The 19,628-nt window shown below is 41.2% G+C and overlaps 1 protein-coding gene across 3 annotated transcripts in view; it reads left to right on the plus strand.

Annotated features, from left to right (window-relative positions):
- The first annotated feature begins 1,388 nt into the window (after positions 1-1,388).
- Positions 1,389-19,628, plus strand: part of SNAPC3 (small nuclear RNA activating complex polypeptide 3) — a 37,155-nt gene continuing 18,915 nt past the window's right edge. For 2 of the 3 annotated variants that reach the window (XM_069576615.1, XM_069576616.1), the window contains exons 1-4: positions 1,477-1,961; positions 2,630-2,707; positions 13,014-13,098; positions 19,404-19,508. In XM_069576615.1, the coding sequence (XP_069432716.1) occupies positions 1,660-1,961; positions 2,630-2,707; positions 13,014-13,098; positions 19,404-19,508 (570 nt within the window). In that variant the 5' untranslated portion in view covers positions 1,477-1,659. Of the gene's footprint in view, positions 1,962-2,629; positions 2,708-13,013; positions 13,099-19,403; positions 19,509-19,628 lie in introns of all 3 variants that reach the window. The other variant, XM_069576614.1, reaches the window with a different exon arrangement.

Raw genomic sequence — 19,628 nt, forward strand, 5'->3', positions numbered from 1 at the left:
CCTGTGCCGCCCTCCTCTAGCCCATCTTCTTGAGTTGTGAAAGTTGCTCAGTCGTGTCCGACGCTTTGAGACCTCATGGACTATACAGTCTATGGAATTCTCCAGGCCAGAATGCTGAAGTGGGTAGCCTTTCCCTTCTCCAGGGGATCTTCCCAAACCAGGGATCTCTAGTTGTGGGAGGGGGTTTATGAAAATCGAGTCCTTTGGGAAGGCTCCACCACTTCAGAGAAAATGTTACTGAATTCCAGAATATATGTTAGAGTTCTTCTACCTGAAACTGTAACCTCATTCTCTGGAATAAAGGGATTTGGATCAAGGTTTATAGGCCCTGAAAAGACTAACTGTACTCAGATTGCAAGAATTCAACTCAAACTAGCTAAAAATTAAAGAAATCACGGGCTTACATCATGGCAAGTTTATTCCAAGTCATCCAATTTCTGTCTGTTTTCTGTCTTTGTTTACTTAAACCCTTGGTCCCCCCCCCCCGCCCGCCACACCCCCCCCCCCGCCCGCCACACCCCCCCCCCCAGCCCTGCCCGCCCCACCTAACTATTTTAGTGGTTGTCACAAGCTTTGTCTAGGGTACTGGCTACCTCCTTAAGTCCTAAATATGGAGGGAGAGTTTTTTTAGTTTATAGATAAAAGCCCAACGATTCTGACCTTGCTTCTGTTAACTAGTAGCTAACTCCTTCCTCAAATAGCACAATGGGGCTGATAAATACCTGCCTGGAAAGGGTGTTGTTGGAGTTCTCCCCTACACTGGCAAGTGGATTTTTGTTTTTCAACAGCCATCTGTATTCTTTTTAATTGGAGGATAATTGCTTTACAATGTTGTGTTGATTTCTACCATACATCGGCATGACTCAGTCACAGGTATACAGCTGTCCCCTGACTTGAACCTCCCTCCCACTTTCCACTTCATCCCACTGCTCCAGGCTGTCACAGAACAGGGGGTTTGAGCTCCCTGTGTCATATAGCGAATTCCCACTGGCTATCTATCTATTTTGCATATGGTAACATATGTTTCAATGGTACTCTCCCTATTTGTCCTCCCTCTCCTCCCTCCACCCCCTCCACAAGTCTGTTCTCTTTGTCAGGCAGTCGGATTCTTTACCACTGAGCCACCTGGGAAACTCATGGGGCCGTTGGTGAGGTTCTAAAGGAACTGGATCTGGAGAGCTGGTTGTGTCCCGGGTCTCAGCCCTCGACCCCCAAGTCTCTCAGACTCGGGCACTGAGGCACCAGCGCAATTCATGAACCCTGGAGTCAAGGAAAAGTCCTGAGCCCTGGGGCCGAGAAAAAAGCCAAAAGCCAACAGCGAGACCAAAGGGCATGTCAGGGCCGCCCTGCTCCGTAGGAGAGCGATGCTGCATAACGGTGGAGCATGAGAACCCAGCCAATCTGGCCGCCCCAAACAGACGCAACCGCTCAGCTGTGCGAATGAAGCGGAGAACAATGCGCTCAAACCCTGCACGCGGAGACTTGTGGTGCCCCGGCCCAGGGCGGGTCCGACTCGGAGCCTGCCGGGAAATGTAGTGTCTAAAGCTGCGCCAGTGCAGCGCGGCTCCCCGCCAGTCCGAGTCACGCGCAACTACAGGTCCCAGACGCCCCGCGAGGCCTTGATCAGCCGCTGTTCGCAGGGAAGGGAGTGGGGCGAACATGGCTGAAGACACCCGAGGCGACCCAGCGTGCGGTGGAATGGATGGCAGGCAGGACCCGGTCCCCAGCAGTGGTGGCCTCAACTTTCCAGAGTACGAGCTTCCTGAGCTAAACACGCACGCTTTCCATGTGGCCGCCTTCGGGGAGCTGTGGCGTGGCCGGCTGCGCGGGGAAGGGGACCTGTCGCTGAAGGAGCCGCCGGGGGACCGAGAAGTCACCGACTCCGGCTGCGAGGATGCCGCCGTGGCCCGCGATCTGGGCTGCAGTCTGGAAACGGCAGCCGAGCTGAGGGCGGTGTGCGGGTGAGTGCGGGGCCGAGGAGACTGTTGCTGCTTGGAGTCATCCGGGGTGCAGCCTTGCTCCTGGGCTCCCCCAGGACTCATCCTTGGGCGGGCCTGTGATTTACTCCCGGGAGTAGAAGGGCCGCCCTATCAGAGCTTTCCCGGAACAACGGGAGAAGTCCCGCGAGGGGAATGCACGATTTCTTCTAGTTGGAGGGAAGGGACGAGGCAGCTGCATCAAAGATTAATTTTTCTCTTCACCAGATTTTAAAGTGCTTATTAATATAGGAAAGTAGTCAGAGTAGCAGCGACGTGTATCTGTCATTGACAAACATTTTGACGACGGAGGAACCTTAGTAATGATGAGACTGGAAGGAGATTTCACCAGAACAGTGTTAAAACCTTGATTGCCTGTGGTCTCTTTGGGGGATCTTTTGAGTATGCCATTACTAAGATTTTCTTCAAAGTGTCTTATTTTGGATGAAAATATAAAAATCAGTAACGATTTCTTTCTCCATTTAACAGTATTGGCCGATTTCAGTCAGCCATGTATCCTTTTCATTAATAGAGTATCGGCGCAGAATTCGCTTTTAATTCTCTCTCTGATTATTCAGTGATTATTCAGTGATGTATTTGGGACACAACCCAAATGGTTGCGTGATTGCTTTTTTTCTCTGTTTTTATTTTAGCCTTGATAAACTGAGGTGCCTTGAAGAAGGGGAGGATCCAGAAGTCATCCCAGAAAATACTGACCTGGTGACTTTGGGGTATGGAGGACTTAACTTTTATTACAAGCTACTTATTTAAATATTTTTTTCAACATTATATTATTCAGAAGTTGACAGTATGGTATTGTTATCATAGGTGTGCTTAGTTGCTCAGTCGTGGCTTACTCTTTGCAACCCTCTTCCCTACCCCCAAGTTCAACCACTGTTGACATTCGGCCCTATTTGATTTAGCTGTATGTGTTTGAGGTAGCTGCTGTGTATCTTTTTCTATTGCTTAACTGTTAACAGTAAGTTGCAGATCTAATTCATGGCTAAATACAACAGTGTTAACTCCTAAAAGTATCATTCTCCTACTAAATCAGAGAAGTATTATTATACTTAAGAAAATTAACAGTTAATGCATTCCCTCTAATATCTACTCCGTATTCAAATTTGTGTTTATTTTTAAATGTTTACAAAAGTACAGTTAATCCACTTAGATTTTGGGGTGCAAGCTAAATACTCTGATAGTGTGGTAAAAGGATTAAGTTTTTTAAAAATTTTCTGTCAGATCTATACTTTTGTAAAATAGGATAAAAATGAATTACTAGAAAAATGAAGTTAAAAGAGCACAGTAGAACTCCAAAATTTTTATTACGAAATTCAACAGTAAGATTACTGTCATATGTGTGATCATTTCTAAATGCTTCCTCTCATTGTACTAATTGGATAACAGATGGCTCAGAGATCAGTTCTGGTCTGCCAGCCGTATCTTGAGAAACGCTGCTCTGTGATGATACTGTTACAGAGAAGCCGCATGTAATAGTGAAACTTGTAATTTCCAGTTTGTAACCTGCTTACTTCATACCATCTCAGCTATGTTGTCATCCTTTATCCTATCCTTTCTGTTGTCACCCTCAAAAATTTACGCAGGTGATTTGACTCTATCTTGTTTTTTTTTTTTTTGTAATTGCCAAATCAGTTTCTTTTATGCCTGTTGCTGATATTTACATTAGCAACACTTGGAGCATTGTAAAAGGTTCCTATCTTTCCTGGGTCCTGTCTTTTCTTCCGACTTACCCATCTTGTTATCACCTAAGTGTGCTCATTTGCTGAAAAATTGTCAATGGCTCAGCCTCCCCTCTATGGACAAATTTCAGATTCCTCACTCAGATTCCTCATTTGAAACCTTCCGCATAGCCCAAATCTGCCTTTCTTGATACATTTTCAACTGTTTTCTCTTTCAGTGGCTCAGGATGCACATGGCCCCTCTCCCAGCGGAACCCTACTCTTTCTCTGAGTCCCTAAGATTCCTTTCCACATCTCTGCAACCCGTCTGTCTCCCTTAGGGAGTAGATGCTCTTGTAATGTCTAGAGTACTTCTAATATTCCTAAAGTATTTGAAGACTCATTCAGAGTCCAGCTCCTTCATCTTTGAATTGCCCTTAAGCCTATTGTACTGCTTTGCTCCATTTGGTGCCCTTGAACTGTTGTTGATTGATTAGTTTAATTTTTTTCTTTTTTTTTGTATAATGCATATCTGATTGTGTCACTCTCTTTTTAAAAACCTTTGTTCTTTTTTTTTTTAAGTAGTTGTATTTTTTTTTAATATATATTTATTTATTTGGCTACATGGGGTCTTAGTTGTGGCATGTGGGATCTGGTTCCCTGACCAGGAATCGAACCCAGACCCCCTACATTAGGAGCTCAGAGTCTTAGCCTCTGGACCACCAGGGAAGTCCGAAAACCTTTGTTCTTAAATGGATCACAGAGGCCTCTATAGAATGGCTCTTGCTGCCTTTTCAGCCCTATGCGCTCCAGCTACATTACACCTTTTCTGTTCCTAGAATGTGCTCTCTCATCCTAGATCTTTGCCCAGAACACTCACGATTCCTTATCGCCTGGTCTTGCTGACTTCTGCTCATTTTTCAACCGTTAGCTGAAGGACTGTGGACTCTATCTAGCTTCCCTGTTATGTTCATGTGGTTCCCAATTCTTCTCTATTGAAATAGTCATCACACTTATTTAATTTTCTGTCTTCCAGCTAGACTTAAAAGGTCCATAAATAGTGTTTGTCACATGCACTGCCATGTCCCCCATACCTAGAATTTTGGCGTATAATAGGGAGTCGGTAGATATTTGTAGAATGAGTGGGATAAATGAAACTTGCATAAACCTAAGGAAGTGATTTTTTTCCAAGACTGACTAAAAGAAAGTTGATGGTAATTATAAAGCAGGCTTTTTTTTTTTTGCTATAATGACATGCTCATTGGCTTATAATGACTTTATTAAGCTATATGAAATGGTAATTTTTAGACTACTTCACACAGAGCTTCCCCTGGCTATTTTCTGTTACTAGAGTCAATTGAATCTCCTTGGTTGTCTTCTGGTCCCTTCCATGGGAAATTTGAGTAGAATTATATGTATAATCTCAGAGAAGGCAATGGCACCCCACTCCAGTACTCTTGCCTAGAAAATCCCATGGATGGAGGAGCCTGGTAGGCTGCATTCCATGGGGTTTCGAAGAGTCGGACACGACTGAGCGACTTCACTTTCACTTTTCACTTTCATGCATTAGAGAAGAAAATGGCAACCCACTCCAGTGTTCTTGCCTGGAGAATCCCAGGGACAGGGGAGCCTGGTGGGCTGCCGTCTATGGGGTTGCACAGAGTCGGACACGACTGAAGCGACTTAGCAGCAGCATATGTATAATCTAATGCAAAAGGAGTTAGTGCAGCATTTCTTAGTTGGGATTATTTTGATGTACTTTAAAACATTTAAAATAGGACTAATATTAATTTAAACAGTACCACAAGTAAATTAGACTTACTTGAAAAGCCAAAAATCTGTATCTGTGCTTTCTCTTCCCCTCCTAAACCTTCCTTTCTTCTCCCTACCAATAACTTAAATACATAAAAGGAAAAACAGCACCTAAGTACATCACCCCTTGATTATGGCATAAAATACATTTCTAGCACTTCTTTTCCCTGAAGGAGCTACTGGACTCCTTTTTATGTATGTTAAGAGGAAAAAGGCAGTTGATAGACTGCTGCTCTCCCTGATCCATAGCAAGCTGAATAACTTATCTTCAGCATTTTTGAAATTTTTATTTCTACTTAAAGAGATTTTAATTCTTAGGAATAAGAGAGTTGTTACTACACAGGTGCTACTGAGACTTGTCACCCCAGAAGGTTAAGCAACATTGTTTTTAATTCAATAGCTTGTAAATAGAATATTTAAAAATATTATCTAAGAAAAATTTCCAGAATTGGGAAGAAAACTCAAATCTACAAATTAAAAGTTCTCACTGGTTACCTAGGAAAATTAACCCAGAATTATCAACTCTGTAACAAAAATGCAAATACCAGGCCTTTCTTCCCAATTTCTAAAAATCAGACAAGCAAAAAGATACACCTCATGATGAAAAAAACAGCTAATATAACAAAATATGTATAATTAGGAAATGTAATAGAATTGAGGCCATAGGCATCAGTTTTTCTACAGCCTTATGAAAGTAGTTTAGGCTTACAAAACAAAAACCTTGAAGAGACAATAAACACATCTACAATAAAGTAATCCAGAGAGGCTAAAAATAAATAGTGGGACAAATGTATATCAGATAAATGGAAAGAAATTGAGCAGATGTAATTAATGGTCCACCTGACCTGCCTCTTGAGAAACCTATATGTAGGTCAGAAAGCAACAGTTAGAACTGGACATGGAACAACAGACTGGTTCCAAATAGGAAAAGGAGTACGTCAAGGCTGTAAATTGTCACCCTGCTTATTGAACTTACATGCAGAGTACATCATGAGAAACTGGGCTGGATGAAGCACAAGCTGGAATCAAGATTGCCGGGAGAAATATCAATCACCTCAGATATGCCGATGACACCACTCTTATGGCAGAAAGTGAAGAGGAACTAAAAAGCCTCTTGATGAAAGTGAAAGAGGAGAGTTGAAAAAGTTGGCTTAAAGCTCAACATTCAGAAAATGAACATCATGGCATCCGGTCCCATCACTTCATGGGAAATAGATAGGGAAAGAGTAGAAACAATGTCAGACTTTATTTTGGGGGGCTCCAAAATCACTGCAGGTGGTGACTGCAGCCATGAAATTAAAAGACGCTTACTCCTTGGAAGAAAAGTTATGACCAAACTAGATAACATATTGAAAGCAGAGACATTACTTTGCCAACAAAGGTCCGTCTAGTCAAGGCTATGGTTTTTCCAGTGGTCATGTATGGATGTGAGAGTTGGACTGTGAAGAAAGCTGAGTGCTGAAGAATTGATGCTTTTGAATTGTGGTGTTGGAGAAGACTCTTGAGAGTCCCTTGGACTGCAAGGAGATCCAACCAGTCCGTTCTAAAGGAGATCAGCCCTGGGATTTCTTTGGAAGGAATGATGCTAAAGCTGAAACTCCAGTACTTTGGCCACCTGATGTGAAGAACTGACTCATTGGAAAAGACTCTGATGCTGGGAGGGATTGGGGGCAGGAGGAGAAAGGGGACGACAGAATGAGATGGCTGGATGGCATCACTGACTTGATGGACGAGAGTTTGAGTGAGCTCCGGGAGTTGGTGGTGGACAGGGAGGCCTGGCGTGCTGCAATTCATGGAGTTGCAAAGAGTTGGACACGACTGAGCGACTGAACTGAGCTGAATTAATGGTCTTGATGGACTTCCGAGGTGGTGCCAGCGGTAAAGAAACTGCCTGCCAACAGGAGACGTAGGCATGTGGGTTCAATTCCTGGGTCGGGAAGATCCCCTGGAGAAGGGCATGGCAACCCACTCCAGTATTCTTGCCTGGAGAATCCCATGGACAGAGGAGCCTGGCAGGCTGCAGTCCATAGGGTCACACAGAGTCAGACATGACTAAAGCAACTTAGCACATGCACACAATAGTCTTGATATCAGAATAATAAAGTTCAACCCTCAAAACATTACATCTGACAAAGGACACATTTTATTGCTAAAAACCACAAACCACAGTTAAGAGAAAATACTTACATATACACCAAATAATATAAAACAACCATAAGGGATATAAGCTTTATAAAACAAACTATAGGGGATATAAGAAATTAGCTAGAAATGCATTAACAATAGGGCACCTTAATATACTAATCTCAACACAAGACAGATCAATGGAGAGCTCTAATCAGTAGGATATGTCTTAAGGATATGCATATATATATGTATATGTATAATGTATACATAAAATTTATAACCTGTATTAGAGACTACCTGGCACATTCAGAAAAATTAGCTCTATATTAGGTCACAAAGGAAACATCAGTATCATTCATAGAGTAGAAATAATATAAACAACACTCTGATTACAACAAAATAAAGCTAAAATTTACTCAAAAAAAACGGGCCATTCCAACATGGAACTGTTCTAACATGGCTACTGTTCCAACATGGTAAAGTATGTATGCCTTGGTTGTAAAGCTAGTATCTTATTTAATAGAGAGGCATCAAAGCAGTACAGGTATTTTTACTAAGATCTGGAGTAAGGCAAGCATGCCTAGTATCTCCACTTACTTTCCAGCATTGTACTATTGGATTAGCCATGCAGTTGACAAAAGAAATCAATTAGAAGCATAAGAGTAGATGAAGAAGAAAAATTAGCTCTATTTGTGAGTGATAAAATGGTGTTACCTGGAAAAGAAATAAGTGCTAAAACAGACCAAAAACAAAAGAATTTAGTGTTAGAGCAGGATACAAAATTGATATATAAAAAATAATAGCCTTCATATAAACAATAAACAACTAGAGGACATAATGGTGGAGAAAATTCCTATTTACAATAGTCAGAAAGATTAAACATTTAAGAATAAATTTAACAAGAAATGTGTAAAGCTGAGGTAAACAAAAATTATAAACCTTCCTGAAAGACTCAGAAGAAATCTTGAAAAAAATTGAAAGATATCCTCTGTTCTTTGATAGAAATACTTAGCTTTATGATGTTGTCAGTTCTTTCTAAGTTAATTTACAGATTAAGTACAATCCCAATAAAAATACCAAAAGTATTGGTTCCTTCATGGAGTTAGTTGATGATAAACTTCATATGGGATATTTGCAAGAATAACTAGGAAAAATTGGGTGGGGGGAAGAAAATTGTGACTTCCTAGTAATTTTGCTATATATTAAAATATACTACAAAGTCTTTACAATTAAAATAGTTACTAGCTCCTGAGTAGACAAATAGACGTTTAAAATAAAAGAGAAAGTCCAGTTAGATTCAAATGCATATGGAAGTTTAGTATGACACTATACACAAGACAGAGGATGAGATGGCTGGATGGCATCACTGACTCGATGGACGTGAATGTGAGTGAACTCCAGGAGTTGGTGATGGACAGGGAGGCCTGACGTGCTGCGATTCATGGGGTTGCAAAGAGTTGGACACGACTGAGCAACTGAACTGAACTGATACACAAGAATAAATTCCAAAGGGATTGGGATCAAAATGTAGAGAATGAAACATACCTACCTTGGTATAGTGAAAGGCTTTCTAACTGTGATTTAAACCCAGAAATAATAAAAGGTAAAGATTGATAAAATTGACTACGTAAACATGTAAATTTTTGCATGACAAAAAAAGCACCATAAAGTCAAGCGCTGCCAGACTTGGAGAAAATAACCCTAATATATAAGCCCTTAAAAGTTAAGGGACAAATACCAAAAGCGCAAAGGGAAAATGGGAAAAAGATACGAACCAATAATTCACACATACGAAAGGATCAAAATGATTCACAAACATGAAAAAATGTTCATGCATATTCATTATTAGAGAAATGAAAGTTAAAATGACCTTTTTTCTCTTACTGTTGTTGTTTGCTAAGTTGTGTCTGACTCTTTGTGACCCCACGGACTACAGCCCACCAGGCTCCTCTGTCCATGAGATTTCTCCAGGTAAGAATACTGAAGTGGGTTGCCATTTCCTATTCCAGGGGATCATCCCAACCCAGGTCTGCATTGGCAGGTGCGTTCTTTATTACTAAAGAGCCACGAAGGAAGCCCTTTCTCCTATTAGACTAGCACAAATTTTAAAATATACATTCTTTTGAGGAGGTGAGGGGAAGCAGGCATTTTTATAGATTCCTGATGGAAACAACAACGCTCCTCTAGGGAAATCTGGTAATGCCCAACACAAAATTACCCAGGCACTTAACTTTTGACTCTGCAGTCCAACTTCTAGCATTCTCTGCTGAAGATACACCTCCAACAATATGAAAATATATTATGCCAAGGTTATTCATTACAGCATTGTTTATAACTGCAAATATTTGAAATATCCTAAATACACATATGTAGGAGAATGTCAAAGGAATTATATTGGACATCCACAAGTGGAGTATGGTACAGCTGTGCTAAAAGACGAGGAAGGATGAACCAATAGATTTCTAGGCAATACTGATTTGTAAAAAAAAAAAAGCAAAGCCCCAAAGCATATGCTCCCCTTTATGTAAGAAATATTACTGGGTATCAATTTATTGGCTCTCATTTTAAAATGTACCCTTTTTGCCTGCTCTGTAAAAATGAGTCTCAGCTCTTTAAATATTTTTCCTTTCCCAGCTGGCACAGTATTAAATAAGCTGTGTCAGTAAAGGGCACAGGTGAGACTTTCGTGAGGACAGAGTTTTGCTTCTTGGTCCAATGTTTAGCAGGGACCTGCTGCGCTTCCCAAGCACCCAGCTCCTGCATTACCAGGCAGTCATTAACACAGCCGCTTTCTCCACCATTCCACTCCGCTTGAAACCTCCCTATAAAAGCTTTTCCTAGTACCCTTGTGGGCAGATTTCCAGCAGTTTTCACTGATGTACCCTAGCAACTTCTCTGATATTCAGCAAGTCACAGCTGTTCTCTCTCCCACAAGGTCTGGATCTGAGTCCTATGCGTCTGCTATTCCTGTATTCTCTAGATTTCCCTACTTCTTACTGGGCATTCCCTCATCCTTCCAGTCCTGAGTTAATAATTCATTAGATTAAGCTTTGTCTGGTTACTGTTTGGGCCTCCCTGGTGGTTCAGATGGCAAAGAATCCGCCCACAGTGCTGGAGACCTGGGTTTGATCCCTGGGTTGGGAAGATCCCCTGGAGAAGGGAACAGCTACCCACTCCAGTATTCTGACCTGGAGAATTCCATGGACTTTTTAGTCCATGGGATCGAAAAGAGTTGGACACAACTGAGAGACTTTCACTTTCATTTAGTTACTGTTTAATTTTTTTCTCGTAATTGAACTCAGACTGATAGAAAAAGTAATCTTAAGAAAATTTGTAGGTATCTATGTATTTGAACAAAAACAATGTAGAGGATAAATCAGAACTACAGCGCTTTGTGGCCCACAGTGGGTAGACAGGAGAGGGTTGGAAAGAAAGGAGGGAACAGGTACAGGTTAGTGGTCCAGACAAAGAAGGAATGATGCTTCTCTAAACAGATACACTTTTTATAATTCTTTTATAACTCTCTTAGAACCATAGTAGTGGTTCACATATCTTTTACACACCTCAAAAGTAATCAGACAATTAAAACCAGCCAGGATGTTGGGGGAGACTGAAGTAGTTAGTCTAATTGTGTTACAAGTAAATAGCGTAGCAACACTGAAGAGAATTAGGAAGAATGGTCTAATCTGATTCCGTACAGAAGCATACTTTGATTCAGTGTTGTAAGGCTGAAGACAAGAAGAACTGTTCATTAGTGGTTTTCACAGGGGTGTTAGCAGGTTAGCAGTTCTGAAGCCATGTATTTTAAAGAAGCAAACACTTAAGCGAATAGATTTAGATACAGGGAGCTGAGTTTCTCACTTGTGGAGAAAAGTTGTAAACAAGGAAAGGTTGAAGGCTACAATGAATCCTGTGATTCTTGGGATTAGAAGTATTAGTTTAAACCATGGATTTAAAAGTACATAACAGAAAAATACCAAAACACAGATGTGTGTACATGTGTGGTTTGGTGTATTTTTTCTTTGAGGCTTCCCTGGTGGGTCAGTCATAAAGAATCCACCTGCCAGTGCAGGAGACGTGAGTTTGATCCCTGGGTCAGGAAGATTCTGTGGAGGAGGAAATGGCAACCCACTCCAGTATTCTTGCTTGAAAAATCTCTTGGACAGAAGAGCCTGGCAGACTGCAGTCCACGGGGTCACAAAGAGTCAAACTCGACTGAACACACACACAGTATGTTTCCTGCCTCTGCTGAGAGTCCTGGAAGCAGAGACTGCAGGAACAGTGAGAATGCCTCATGCTCAGATACAGGTCTCTAAACCTCTTTCCAGTGAAGAAACTAGGTCTCCTAGGAAGAGTGGCTGATTTAGGGCTGAGACATGAAAATGCTCAAGGGTGAGTCTTGAGCATTTTATGGTTCCATAAAGTAAGGAAATGGTTAACTACGAAAAACAAAAATGTTGAGAACTTGTTGATAGAACAGGAGCTCCTAATGGCCAAAGCTAGAATAATTTGAACAACCGAATAACAATACTAATACTAATAACAATACAGATTTTAACCTGTAGAATAAGGTAAATATTTATGAATTTGTACTAATACAAGTAACCAAATAAATAAATGGGAAGAAAGAGGTAATATTCATAATACCAATGAATGAATGTTAAAGGAGAAAAATAGAGGATCAGTGTTAGGCATAAACCACAGTAATACATGTTACAGATGAAGTCTACTAGTTAATGATAAATTACTGGATGCAAGTTTCAAGGGAAACAAGATTTGCATAGTCTGAAAGTATCTCCCCCCCAACCCCAAACACTTACCAGGTACAAAGGAAAAGAAAATATCTTTCTAGTGTGGGAACCTAGCAGATAGGAAGTTAAACAAGGTAAGTATCTCCAGGAATAAGATATTAATTTTATGAATAACATTGTTAACCTCATGATGATACAGTGAGGACATGATCTTATGGTATTCTTGCCCAAAGAATATAAGCTTACTCCAATTACGAGGAAACAGCAATTAAGGACATTCTACAAAATCACTGATCAGGGTTTTTTCAAAGTGTCAAGATGATGAAAGACAGACTGAGGAACTTTAAAAGACTGGAGGGGAAAGGAGAAATAAAAAAGTGTTTGCATAGGAGCCTGAGACAGTTAAAAGAAGCACTAAACTTAATACTTGGTGAAATTTGAAAAAGTTTTATAGTTAATAATACTGTATTAATGTTAATTTCCTGGTCTTGATAATCTCTGAATAGTTAAGATGTTAACAGGGAAAACTGGCTAAGAGATAAAAGGGAACTCTGTAATATTTTTGCAGCCTTTCTTTAAGTCTAAAATTAGTTCATAATAAAAAGCTAAATAGTAAAGATATTTTTGAAGCCCGCCAAAATATTGAAGTCTGATTTTTCTTGTAACAGGATTAGAAAGAGGCTTCTGAAGCACCGGGAGGAAACCTTAAGGATAGATCGAGCCTGCAGACAAGAAACATTTGCTTACGAGATGGTAAATGTCCTCTCTTTTCCACCTTTTCCCATGAAACAAAATCTCTTCATTGGCTGTTACCCATGACTATATGGTAGTTCATATTGGATATGCTTAACTGGAAACAAATGAGAGAACCTTCACTGGGACTGGGAGCCAGTAGGAGAAAAAGACGCATGAAATTCAGGTGATGGGGAATTCCCTGATAGTCCAGTAGTTAGGACTCCACGCATTCACTACCTGGGGTGTGCGTTTGCTTCCCTGTTGGCAAACTGAGGTCCTGCAAGTCCTGCAGCACAGGCAAAAACAAAAGAAAGTTCATGATGGCACATTTTCCTCTCAATGCTCGGCCTTTATTTTTGTTTTTGCTTTGGTCTTGCTCTCTCTTAGGCTAATTTCATGCCTCTCACCACCCTATTTCTGACGTTTTTCTTCTGCTCCTGGTTTTGGTCTGTAGTGCGTGCTCAGAGGTGTCCAACTCTTTGCAACCCCATGGACTGTGGTCCACCAGACTCCTCTGCCCATTGAATTTTCCAGGCAAGAATACTGGAGTGGGTTGCCATTTCCTCTTCCAAGGGATCTTCCCAACCCAGGGACTGAACCCATGTCTCTTAAATGTCCTGTACTGGCAGGCGGGTTCTTTACCACTGCGCCACCCATTCTTTTCTAATCCATTGTTTCTTAGGTAAAACCCTCAGAATGACTTCAGATGATGAATACCGAGGAATCTATATAACATGAAATTTAACATTTTAACCATTTTATTAGCTTAGCTGTGGGTTTTTCATATATGGCCTTTATCATGTTGAGTAAATTCCCTTCAGTTCCTATTTTATTTAATGTTTTAATCAAGAAAGGGTATTGACTTTTGTAGAAAATTTTTTTTTTTTTTGCATCAGTTGGGATGATGTGTTTTTTTCCATCATTCTGTTAGTGTGGTGATTTGTTATGTTGAAATACCCTTGCATCCTCAGAATGAGTCCCCCTTGGCTTTGTGACATGCAGTCCCTTTTATATGCTGCTGACCTTGATTTGCTAGTATTTTGTTAAGTTTTATCTTTATATTCATGAAGGATATTGACCTGTAGTTTTCTCACAGTGTCTTTGTCTGACTTGGGTATCAGAGTGTGCTGATCTCATAGAATAAGTTAGAAAGTATTTTCTCCTTTTCAGATTTTTTGGAGGACTTTAGGAAGGAATGATAAATTCACGTGAAGCCATCTAGTACTGGGCTTTTGCTTGTTCAGTTCAGTTCAGTTCAGTCGCTCAGTCGTGTCCGACTCTTTGCGACCCCATGAATCGCAGCACGCCAGGGCTCCCTGTCCATCACCAACTCCCAGAGTTCACTCAGACTCACGTCCATCGAGTCAATGATGCCATCCAGCCATCTCATCCTCTGTCGTCCCCTTCTCCTCCTGCTCCCAATCCCTCCCAGCATCAGAGTCTTTTCCAATGAGTCAACTCTTTGCATGAGGTGGCCAAAGTACTGGAGTTTCAGCTTTAGCATCAGTCCTTCCAAAGAAATCCCAGGGCTGATCTCCTTCAGAGTGGACTGGTTGGATGTCCTTGCAGTCCAAGGGACTCTCAAGAGTCTTCTCCAACACCACAGTTCAAAAACATCAATTCTTCGACATTCAGCTTTCTTCACAGTCCAACTCTCACATCCATACATGACCACTGGATAAACCATAGCCTTGACTAGACGGACCTTTGTTGGCAGAGTAATGTCTCTGCTTTTCAATATACTATCTAGGTTGGTCATAACTTTCCTTTCAAGGAGTAAGTGTCTTTTAATTTCATGGCTGCAGTCACCATCTGCAGTGATTTTGGAGGTTTTTAATTTTTGATTCAGTTTTCTTACTTGTTACAGTTCTATTCATACTTTATATTTTTTCTAGAGTCGGTTTTGATTATTTCCTTCCTTCTGCTAGTGTTGGGTGGAGAAGGCAATGGCAACCCACTCTGGTACTCTTGCCTGGGGAATCCCAGTGACGGGGGAGCCTGGTGGGCTGCAGTCCCTGGGGTCGCACAGAGTTGGACACGACTAAAGCCTCACAGCAGCAGCAGCAGCTAGTGTTGGGTTAAGTTTTCTTTTTCTGGTTCCTTAGGGTATGCACTTGGGTTATTGGTTTGAGATTGTTCTTTTCCAGTGTACATGTTTAGAGCTAAAAGTTTTCCTCTTTCTATGGCTTTTGCTGCATCTTGTTAGGTTTCTAATGTTGTGTTTTTGTTTCCATATGTCTCAAAGTATTTTGTTATTTCCCTGTGGTTTCTTCTTTGACCTATTGGTTAAGAGTGTATTGTTCAATTTCCACATGGAAATGTTCAGTGTTCTGTCTCAGTGTTTGGGGTTCCTCAGTGGTAGTTTCTGTCAAATTCTTTTTTTCTTGTGAATGGGGCATATTTTCCTGTTTCTTTGTGTGTTTTATAAGTTTTTGTTGAGAACTGGACATTCCGAGTGTGTTTTTTTCCTTGTTGAGGCCTAGAGCTGTTTTGAATTTTCCAAACTATTCTTCTAGTGTGTAGTCCTTGTTGTGTACAAGCATATCTCATTTTACTGCACTTTATTATGCTTCGCAGGTAGTGTGGTGGTGGTTTTTTTTTTTTTTAAATTATGAAGGTTTGTGGCAACCCTGCATTGAGTAAGTCTATTTGGCACCATCTTTCCAACAGCATTTGCTCCCTTGATGTCTCTGTCACAGTTTGATTATTCCCACAATATTTCAAACTACGTCATTATTATCATACTTACTATGGTGATCTCTGATCATCAACATTACTACTACAGCTCATTGAAGGCCAAGAAGATAGCGTTTTTTATCAATAAAGTGTTGTTAATTAGAGTTCCAGTCTGTACATTGTTTTTTGGGACATGATGCTATTATTACACACCAAATAGACTATAGCATAGTGTAAATATAACTTATGTGCATTGGGAAACCAAAAAATTCATATGACTCACTTTATTGAGATACTTGTTTTTGTGGCTGTCTGGAGCTGAACCCACAGTAGTTCAAGGTCTACCCATATGGTCGCTGATGTTTCTGATTCATTATCTCTAGTCAACCAGTGACCTGATCAAGATTTCCTTAAATGTGTGACTCCACAAAGGGTCCTGTGTCTTTAAATTTTCCGGTTGATGCTGCTGGGGAAAGCCACTTGGTGGTAAGAGCATTGCAGAGAAGCAGCCAATTCTGACTCCATGTTGAACCTGTTTCTTTGACTTGCTTTTCTTTGCTTTTGTTATTATAATCATATGTAATGGATGTTTAAAAGGACCCTGCCCCTCAGCCTGACATAAGTGCCTTTTTTTGGAACCCTGTCCTCTAGATGGCAGGAAGGAAGAAATGAATACATCCCCCGCCTGAGGCTTGCCATTTTAGGAGATGTTTGCGAGATTAATGGCCATTTTCTTTGCTTCCTCACCTCACCCCATCTCTGATGTATGAAAGAACCTAGCATTCAGACCCCAATAAGATGGTTATTTTGAGGCACTAGCCTGCCATCGTCTCACTCTGCTAGCTTTCTGAATAAAGTCATTTTCCTTGCCTCAACACCTCATCTCTCAGATTCATTGGCTTGTCATGGGGTGAGCAGAGCAAGCTTGGACTCTATAACAAGAGGACCAGAACCAAGGCAAGCTTCTGCACCAGGGCCTCAGAGCATTGCCAGACCAACCACAGTATGCTTACCCTTATTTTTTGGAGAACATGATCCCACATTGCTCATCTTGGCATCAGCTACCTTTTCCAGGACCACAGCCTGCTATCTCTACATCTGCAGTGGGGCTAAGAGTGGGGCATGGTAGTTGGTTTATACGCTCTGCTTACCTAGGAAACACAGCAGCTTGTTTCTTCATTGGGGCACTCACCTGGTTGATTACAAGAGTCTGATCAGAGTCCACGTGCAAAAATAGTTAATTCCGATCTCTTCCGTCTTCATGGTTGCTTTGCTGGAGGGACTTACCCTACTGTGCTTCTGTTTCCTACTGTGCCATTTTGCATGATGTCACTCCCACCTATTTTTAAAATACCTTTTGCACCTTCTTAACCAGTGCACTCTGGTGGCCTCTATTTTATAGTTATTGGGGCTTTCCTGGTGGCTCAAACGGTAAAGAATTTTCCTACAATGCAGTAGATCCCCGGGTTGGAGAGATCCCCTGGAGAAGGGAATGGGCCACCCCCTGCAGTAGGCTTGCCTTGAGAACTCCATGGACAGGGGAGCCTGGTGGGTCAAGCACATATAAAGGAAAGTGTGATGTTATAATGGATTAAATGTGATAGCAAATTTGGAAAACTCAGCAGTGCCCGCGGGACTGGAAAAGGTCAGTTTTCATTCCAGTGCCAAAGAATGTTCAAACTACTGCACAGTGGCACTCATCTCACATGCTAGCAAAGTAGTGCTCAAAATTCTCCAAGCCAGGCTTCAGCAGTAGGTGAACCGTGAACTTCCAGATGTTCAAGCTGGTTTTAGAAAAGGCAGAGGAAACAGAGATCAAATTGCCAACATCTGGATCATCAAAAAAGCAAGAGAGTTCCAGAAAAACATCTGTTGCTGCTTTATTGACTGCCAAAGCCTTTGACTGTGTGGATCACAATAAACTGCAAAATTCTGAAAGAGACAGGAATACCAGACCACCTGACTGGCCTCTTGAGAAATCTGTATGCAGGTCAGGAAGCAACAGTTAGAACTGGACATGGAACAACAGACTGGTTCCAAATAGGAAAAGGAGTACATCAAGGCTGCATATTGTCACCCTGCTTATTTAACTTATATGCAGAGTACATCATGCAAAATTCCAGGCTGGAAGAGAAACAAGCTGGAATCAAGATTGCCAGGAGAAATATCAATAACCTCAGATATGCAGATGACACCACCCTTATGGCAGAAAGTGAAGAAGAACTAAAGAGCCTATTAATGAAAGTGAAAGAGGAGATTGGAAAATTGGCTTAAAACTCAACATTCAGAAAACTAAGATCATGGCATCCGGTCCCATCACTTCCTGGCAAGTAGATGGGGAAACAGTGAAAACAGTGAGAAACTTTATTTTTCTGAGCTCCAAAATCACTGCAGATGGTGACTACTGCCATGAAATTAAAAGACGCTTACTCCTTGGAAGAAAAGTTATGACCAACCTAGATAGCATATTAAAAAGCAGAAATATTACTTTGCCAACAAAGGTCCGTCTAGTCAAGGCTACGGTTTTTCCAGTGGTCATCTATGGATGTGAGAGTTGGACTGTGAAGAAAGCTGAGCGCCGAAGAATTGATGCTTTTGAACTGTGGTGTGGGAGAAGACTCTTGAGAGTTCTTAGACTGCAAGGACATCCAACCAGTCCATTCTGAAGGAGATCAGCCCTGGGATTTCTTTGGAAGGAATGATGCTAAAGCTGAAACTCCAATCCTTCGGCCACCTCATGCGAAGACTTGACTTATTGGAAAAGACTCTGATGCTGGGAGGGATTGGGGGCATGAGGAGAAGGGGACGACAGACGATGAGATGGCTGGATGGCGTCACCGACTTGATGGACGTGAGTCTGAGTGAACTCTGGGAGTTGGTGATGGACAGGGAGGCCTGGCTTGGGGTTGCAGAGAGCTGGACATGACTGAGCGACTGTACTGAACTGACTGAAAGATGTGATACTGTAGTAAAAACAGGGTTTTAGAGTGAAACATATCTGTATTTGCATTCTAATCGTCTGATTTACCCTGGGTAAATTGGTGAAACTGAGTTTCATCTGTCAAATAACTTTCTTGATAATATGGAAGTGAAATTGCTCAGTTGTATCCAACTGTTTGCAATCTCATGGATTGCAGCCTGCCAGGCTCCTCTGTCCATGTAATTCTCTAGGCAAGAATACTGGAGTGGGTTGCCATTCCCTTCTCCAGGGATCTTCCCGTCCCAGGGATAGAACCTGGGTCTCCTGCATTGCAGGCATATTCTTTATTGTCTGAGCCACAAGGGAAGCCGTGATAATATGGAAGGAGTTGTATAAAAGTGTTAATGACTGTAAATGTCAGTATTATACCAATGTTAGGTGATACTCCTATTTTATCATCAGTTGCTATGCACCTAGTGCCAAGCATCTTATTAGGTGCTTTATTTTACATTCCCAGCAACTATTCTGTAAAATAAATATTTTCTCTTTTTTTTACAGATGATGAAACTAAAGCTTAGCGAGGTTTTTAAAACAATTTTCTTGAAGTAGAATTAGGAGCTAAATCCAGGGCTGATTGAAACCTTTGTTCGTAGCCCTTATTCTACACTGCCTCTGGTCTGGGTCACAGTGTCTGATTTTAATGTCTCTTATTGTTTTCTTTTTTTAGGAGTCACATGCTGTAGGGAAAAAGCCTGAAAATTCAGCAGACATGATTGAAGAAGGAGAGCTTATCCTATCTGTAAATATCTTTTACCCTGTGATTTTTCATAAGGTCAGTAGTAAAACCTTTTGGACTTTACAGATAATATGAATGGCTTTTACCAGAGTTTATTTAAAGCTTATTTGAACCAAAATAAACATGAGCATATGCTGTTTTATATGACATTCTGTC

This window comes from Ovis canadensis, chromosome 2 (assembly GCF_042477335.2).
Source record: "Ovis canadensis isolate MfBH-ARS-UI-01 breed Bighorn chromosome 2, ARS-UI_OviCan_v2, whole genome shotgun sequence".
Classification (NCBI taxonomy): domain Eukaryota; kingdom Metazoa; phylum Chordata; class Mammalia; order Artiodactyla; family Bovidae; genus Ovis; species Ovis canadensis.